This window comes from Fulmarus glacialis, unplaced genomic scaffold (genome assembly GCF_000690835.1).
Source record: "Fulmarus glacialis isolate BGI_N327 unplaced genomic scaffold, ASM69083v1 scaffold24461, whole genome shotgun sequence".
NCBI lineage: Eukaryota > Metazoa > Chordata > Aves > Procellariiformes > Procellariidae > Fulmarus > Fulmarus glacialis.
Genome location: NW_009195043.1, coordinates 82,954 through 90,512, shown reverse-complemented (window position 1 = coordinate 90,512; position 7,559 = coordinate 82,954). Strand labels below are relative to the sequence as shown.

Sequence of the window (7,559 nt, the reverse complement as noted above, 5' to 3'; positions counted from 1 at the left end):
CTGCTGCCCGCAGAGCCGGGAACCGGCCTTGCGGCTTCAGGCTAACGTTTGACTTCATCTCCGTGCTAGAAATGCTGTTTTACTGAAAAGAGAAATGTGGTAGTGGCCCGCTTGCAAGAGTGTTGAAAGTTGGAGCTTTGAAGGGAGAGGGGTAAGTGTCTGTCGAGGGGAAATTGTGCTGAAAATAGCGCGTTGCTCCCTTACGGCATGGTTTAGACCCAGAAGGCTGCACAAGGGCAGGAGGCTTTTATTTGTGGGGAGCGAGCTCAGGTCATGCTCCCCTGTGGTTCCCTGCCACGAGGCTGTTTCGGAAGGTCTCATCGCCCAGAGGCAGCAATGTGCTGAAGGACACCTGGTGGACACAAGTCTGAAATGCCTCTCTGCGACAGCTTTTCGGCAGCCCGGAGGCAGCTTCCCCTCATCTCTGGACGTGGAGTTTCTTTGCTGTTTTGCTTACAAGCCCTCGGCAGCTCTGTACTTTGTGGCCTCTTGTTAAGCCCCCCCGCCAAGCTGCGGCAGGGCAGGAGCCCCTTTTGGCTGCAGCAGGGGGGCTGCTGGCAGCCTGGAGCCAGCCTGTCCTGGCACTGCCGGCACCCCTCTCCTGGAGGTTACCCCTCCTCGACCACAGCAGCTGAGCTTGTGGGGGCACAACGGAGGCCAAGAATTGCTGACCAGAAAGCCACCCTCGGTTAAAAGTCGCCTGGACAGCTTTAGTCTGGTTTAGCAAAACTTCAGTGTTGGCACACACAGATGTGGAAAACATCTTCTGCCAAAATAACCTTCTGATGGGTACAGGGTGAGAAATCGTCTTTGTGTTCAGCTGCACTGGGGGAGAAGCAAACACTGCATGTAAGGTGGATATCAAAAAGTATCTGCTTTGTCAGAGACACCGGTTCAGTGAGTGTTTCAAGTTGACTAGTTCGAGGAGTGATTTCTAGAGATTCTGAGAATTTCATTAAAGTCATTTTAATTAAGGCCAAGATATTTTAAAACCATGAAAAAACTCGAGCTACCATGCAGTAAAACTGGTAGGGTGTGCTGTAGCTTGGTTGTGAACTTTTCTTGAGAGGGCAGATGGATGTAAATGAAGATATATGGGGAAGATGAGAAGAACATCTGCCTTTTTCAGCTCTCTATGAGAAATGTACAAGCAAGACAAAAATAAAGCTGAGCCACTGAGCTTGTTTCAGCTTGTGGTAGGTGTAGGAAAATTTCTGGAAGTCCCTTTTCTCTCTCTTCAGTCCAGATGCACAGATCAATGGAGCATTTAACTACCTCTACTGTTGACGTTTAATTTTTTTTGTAGTGTGCTGAAACACATGTTGAAACGCAGACAAGCGCAAACAGCCACCACGTACACCCGGCAATCTGTTTCTGGGTGGATTACCTCCTTGATTCCATGGCTGTTATTTGTCCCCTTTATTTTGACATTTAACGTGAAATTATGCTAGGCGTTAGTTGTTTGCTGGGATTTTTAATCTTGACCAATACACAGGCAAGTATTTCTCTCTCTGTCTCTCTCCCTCTCTCACACCAAGGGTGATACAACAGAGGAAAACCTAGCATGAGAAAATCACAAGGCTTAGCTAATTTGTGAAGTGCTGTCTTCAGTCTAGGGTTTTTACCGTCCTTCGCTGCAAAGGACTGTTACGAAGAAAATGAAATGCTCACTGAAGTGAGCTATCTGCAGGGTCTGACGAGTGCTAATCTGCTTTGGTAAGAACGTTGATTCCTCTGTGGGGTACAGACAGCAGTAATCCCAGCTCTTGGTGTTCGTCAGCCACTTCTGCTATTCCTGTCTTGTTCTGAAACTGTGGTGAGCAAAAAGACAGGTGGCAAGATGTATGAAAGGGGTATCATTAATACATTTTGCCATGAAAATTTGGTTATAATACCAAATTAATGGGCTTTTTACGTTCCTTTTTTCCCCACTATCTGAGCAGCAGGATCAATCTTGCAAAGGCTTGGGGTTTTTCGTTTACAAAATTGTTGGTTTTCTAACATTGTTTGGATACATTAAATTTAAGAAGATTGGTGAGGAACAGAGAGAGACAAAACCAATAACTCAGCAGTGTTTTGCAAAGGGTTACTCCAAGGCACGTTCTTCTGAATAATGATGAATTGCTTCCTGATTTGTGGTCAGTGACTTTTTTTGGTATAATTACTGTCAAGAAGGAAGCTGAACAACTAGAGTACATTTCTTAGACCTAGCATAGTGGAGCATTTTCATCAGAACCCTTACGCCTTTTTGACCAAACCCACTTGACATATGTTACCGGAACTGCTGTCTCCTTTATATAAAAGAGGGTGATCTGTGAGTACCTGTCCCAAAGCCATTTCCTATTCTGTTTTGTGTGCCACTGTATGCTGGTGAGAGAATTGTAGGTCATCTTTTTTTTTGTTCTCCTTTTAGCTAGGAGGTATAGAGCTTTGAGGTATAGAGCGAAGGAGGTGGGGGGAGGGGGCGAGGTTTCATTTTGTTCTGGAGGAGCAGTCATTCCAGTTCCTAACTTATTAGAAAAGCGAGCTCTGTAGCAATGAAGTGATTGATAGCTATTGAATAGTTTTATTTGCTGGAACTAGACTTTTGGAGGTTGCCTTTGATACGAGAAATAACTTCTGAAGATATTTGACAGCCTCAGTACATTTTGCTTACTGTTTCTTCTTGTAAATGTATTTCCACAAAACACATTTTTCAGGTGGTGTTCATCTTTGGCTTCCATATGTCTCGGTAAGATGCTAGTATCTAACAAAGCTGGTTGTGCCATATCCAACACGATTGTTAATTTATTTCTGTTTTGCTGACCTGTCACTAAAAATTTCTTGCATTGGTTGCTTTACCTTGCTAAGTTCAGGGGACAGGGGAGAGGAAGGAAGACTGTTCGATTTCTACTGGTGATGGACTGATCCTGTGCTGCTCTTCTTGTAGGTCACTGGAGTTATAAGCAAAGAGTACATCCCAAAAGGAACGCGCTTTGGACCCCTGGTAGGAGAGATCTATACCAGCGATACGGTTCCCAAGAATGCGAACAGAAAATACTTTTGGCGGGTAAGCAGGAAAAAACAGCACCATGTTGTTGCAGTAAGCAGATCACTAAATGAGTACAGCTGAGAAGCTGGGTCACTTCCTGCTTCAGACCTGTGTGAATGCAGGGGGCAACTTCTGTACGCTGCCAGGCACGAACAGAGCCAGTGGGGTGAACTAAGCTGAGGAAAAGCCTGGCTGTCTTGGATGTAGGGACTGTGTGGGTGGGGAGAGCTGGGGAGATGCACAGCCCTTTGTCTTCTGAAGCAGATCGGTGCTTGATTGTGTAAAGAAATAGTTCTGCTGCTTGCTGTAGGGGCAGGTTATTTTGCGTTTCTTCACAGCGGAAAGTCATTCTTGTTTATGCAAATGTCACACATCCTTGATTTTTCCAGCTATGAAGAAGCTGTGAAAGTACTGCATCATCTTTTACTCTGGAATTATGATACATTTTGTGACATTTTTCCCTAGGTTTTGAATAGAACTGCTATAACACAGTGGTGGTGGTCTTCAGTGTATATCATTCAAGTGATAAGCTTTTCTAGTCCACTTCAGGAAGTGTTAAAAGAACAGCCCACAGATCTTAGTGGAGAGAAAAATCCATTAATGGCAGACAAACACTAGAGGTGATGCCTAATTTGTACTCCGTAGTATAATCTGGAAGGGAGCACCAGCCAATTTGTTTTGGCTTGGAAAGTCTGTGCTGGGGGATGTGCTTCTAGTTTATCAGTTGACATAATCCTCAGTCTCCTTTACAGACCCATTATTAATTGTTAGAGAACATTCCTTCAGCCCCATCTCCTTCCATGGATTTGTTTTGCTGCCTTCTAGCCAATTAGGTTGTGTCTAAATCTGTGGATTTGGGAGTATATCCAAGCCTCTGTGCCCGGGTGCCTGCCTGCCTTAGCAATATCCCAACCTCATATCCAGGTGAAACCCAGGGCAAGCACCAGCGTTCCCCACACCCCTTTCTTCCTACCTAATTGCATCATTTTGGTTTTCTCAGATCGTCTTTGTGCGATGTAATACATCATTGCACAGGCAGTTATTTGCATGAGTGTTTTTACAAAGCAGGTGACTGTTTTCACATTCATAAGGCTACAAAATGTTTCTTTTAGATGAATTTTTCGGGAGCTTGTGTCCGGCATAGGAAGAGACTGGTATGCTGGCCCTAGCTATGCCAGTTGCTAAGACGGCAGACACTGGGAAGAGGGGCTGCTAACCATCTTGCAGGACTTCATTCATATATTGAAGCAAGAAAGATGACATCATTCTCATGATGTGATTTTAAGCTTTAATGCGGAGGGATCCTCGGAAATAATATCCTAGGAGCCATCTAAGCATCGTTAAATTCCCTGTTATAATCTCTTGATTCGTTCAAGACACGCTGCTGCACCAAAAATGAATTCCTTCCTAGGGGTCTGAAACAGGCTTGCATATGCAGAGGAAATTGTGGGAGATAACTTCCCACATGTTATTAAAGGCATCCTGGGCTTGCTGGCAGGAGCGGGAACATCTGCTGCGCGTGCGGGGGGACGCTGCCTGCGCCTTGCCCGCACGAGGGGAGCGGGGCCCGCCCGGGGCCAACGTCATTTCTGGGAACCGCGCCGTGACTCAGCACATCTGGTCTCGCCTTCCCCAGAATAGGTGGGAGCCTGGTGGGGCGCCTTCGCCCCGGAGCCGGAGCACGGTGACCAGCAGCATCCGTGGCCCTGCTGTGGGAGCCGTGGAGGGCCGATTTGGGAAGCGGCGGCGGGCGTCGAGCGCCAGAGCCCCGTGTTCCTGGAAGTTTGCAAGCCGGGGTGAGCAGAGAAACCCGAAGGCTCCTCTTGATGCAGCACAACTCACCCGGTTCCCTTCCATTTTCTCATAACAAACACACCGCAAAATCTCTCGCAAGCTGCTTTGATGAGGCCACATGTATTTCCCCCTTCTCAGTTTACAGGAAGTTACTCTTAAAGAAAGTGATTCTGGTGTTTACAGCCCGCGTTAAAGGGCCAGGCTGCCTCGCCCCTGTCCGCCGGCAGCTCTCTGGGGGAGAAGAGGAGAGGTCCTGGCCGGCCGGCAGGCGCTCGCGGGGCGCGCTGCTTGGTCAGGTAGGTGCAAAAGGCAGTGGTGTGAACACAAAGGCAGGAGCACGCCGTGGAGTGTTTCCCCCCCCGAGATAAGCTCTGTCTCCCCTTCGGAAAGGCATTTCCTGCTCAGTGAGGTGCGTTGCTGGTGCAAGCTGCTCCCGCTTCAAGGTCTGGCTTTTGCCCAGTCATCTGTTTGCGAAACCCAGGAACCCCATTTCATCCAGCACGGAGCTACTTCCCCCCAAGAGAAAGGGATGTGTCTTTAACAAACGTGTCTCCTGGATTTTTCTTGATTTTTTTTCTTTTTTTTTTTTTAAATAATTCTCTTATTCTTACCGCTTTAAGAAACAGTAGCGTCTCTCAGTGATTGGGACTTCTTTCCCCCCGAACCGCTGAGCAGTTTTTAGATTCATGTTTTCTTTCCCCTCTGCGGACAAGACAGAACGTGTCCCTTGATAGGAAAAGTGACTTCTCATCGGTTGGCTCCTCTCCAGGTCTTCGTTAAGTTATGGCAGGTGAAGTTCATCTTTGCCTCGCCCAGCCTTTCTACAAAAGGGCTACAGTCCAACTATGAGCAAGTGTTGCTTTAGGACTCTGGGGGGGTGGAGGATGTTTGCATAGTTTAAACCTTTGGGCGGAGGTGGTAGGAAACTGCAAGTACAGAGGCCATAGAAAAAGGCGAGAGAGACTCTGACGTAGCACAGCCAGTCAGTCTTATACACAGGTGACTCAAAGCATTAATGCAAGCACGCACTCAGACCTGCAGTCATTAGCATCACCCACTTGTTGATCATAGCACCAGGAAAAGGACTCTAAGGTAGACTGTTCACGCAGGGAGAGTACTCTGCATTTCAGATTTTGGGTCTGATTTGTCCATACTAGCAGGGGCACAGAGGCTAAGCAGAAATGGAAAAGGTGACTGTGGAGACTTACCTTTGAATAAGCATCTCTTTTCTTAACGCAGAGGATGTCATAGTTGGAAAGGGGACGACCCAGCCTGAATTCTTATTTCAGGAATATCTTCTCGTTTAAAAAAAAAAAGCTTATCATTTTTCGCCTCTGGACTCTGTGCGCACATGTTGCGTATTGTGCGTATGTATATTCATAGGCACTTCCTCTCTATTCCAGATCTATTCAAGTGGTGAGCTTCACCACTTCATTGACGGATTTAACGAGGACAAGAGCAACTGGATGCGTTATGTAAACCCTGGCTACTCTGTTCAGGAACAGAACTTGGCTGCTTGTCAGAATGGAATGAACATCTACTTCTACACCATCAAGCCCATCCCTGCCAACCAAGAGCTGCTTGTGTGGTATTGCCGAGACTTTGCAGAGAGGCTGCACTATCCCTCCTCCAGAGAGCTGACAATGATGAACCTCAGTAAGTGGATTACAGTATAAACAAGGAATGCTAGTAATGTCTCTTCTGCCTATATGATCTAATAATAAGTTGTATAATTACACAGCTGCATCATCTGTTGTGTCACAAGAGGTAGCTCGGAGTGGAAAAGGGGAATTAAAAAACCCAACACAACAGAATGAGTTCCCTGTGCCCGTTCAAATGTAAACAGATTACAAAAAATCTGAACAGTTACTGGTTTACAATCTGAGTGTCATCTGATGAAATTCTGGACAAACAACCCGAATATATCCTCTGCCTTCAAAACCATAGATGTTAGTTCACTCTGAGACTTTCCAAGTCCAGATCTCGTAGTGCGTTGAGCAAAAGTCTGCTTTGAGAGCGTATACTAAAGGCTGTCCAGTCATGCTCCCAAAGGGCTGCCCTCACTGTACAAGGAAGTGGCCATATGCCACGACTCTGTGTAGGTGTCTGACAAAATACATGTTGACTGCATAATGCTCTTTGAGCCTTGCATCTACACTTACTTATCTTACAGGAGCAAACCTCCTGTGGTCTTCTCATCTGGTTACTTGTTTTTTAAGCTCAGTGTACTCTGTCCCCGTTTCTTGGCTGTGTATCGCAGCTTTCGTTTTCTGTTCAAAAATAATAGCACTGGTAGCAGCGGGAAGAGGTATTTCCAGGAGTTTATCTCCGTGTTCCTCTGTGGTTTCTGACCATTTCCAGCCTCAGCGCTTTACTCATAGCTTAATCACTGTCTAGCACCTCACTCAGAGCCCCTTGAAGAGAGGGAGAGATTCTTGCTGACTTCTCATTTGACTTTTAGGCTGCCTCCCCTCCTGCTAGCTGCTCTGAGATAGAGCAGAGCATTCTTTTGTCCTTCTGCCAGCGCCTGAAATTTGAAGGAAAAACTGCAAGCAGGTTTTTTCATAAAAATGTCTATTTGCTGTTATTTGGCAACAAATAAAGGGTTATAAAATATCAGTGTTACTTTGGGGATTGTTAGAGCTAAAATGTAACCCCGCATCATGAAAATGATGTCACACATTCAGATTAATCAAAACTACATCTATCCTCCATGGATGTCGTCCTTTCACCA

The 7,559-nt window shown here is 46.2% G+C and overlaps 1 protein-coding gene across 1 annotated transcript in view; it reads left to right on the top strand.

The window, feature by feature from the left end:
- Positions 1 to 2,929: 2,929 nt before the first annotated feature.
- The window catches only part of PRDM1 (PR domain containing 1, with ZNF domain), a gene marked incomplete at its 5' end in the record, with an annotated part of 13,993 nt that continues 9,363 nt past the window's right edge, over positions 2,930 to 7,559 (top strand). Inside the window, 2 exons of the mRNA XM_009587986.1 lie at positions 2,930 to 3,049; positions 6,229 to 6,481. Coding sequence (XP_009586281.1) covers positions 2,930 to 3,049; positions 6,229 to 6,481 — 373 coding nt within the window. The remainder of the gene's footprint in view (positions 3,050 to 6,228; positions 6,482 to 7,559) is intronic.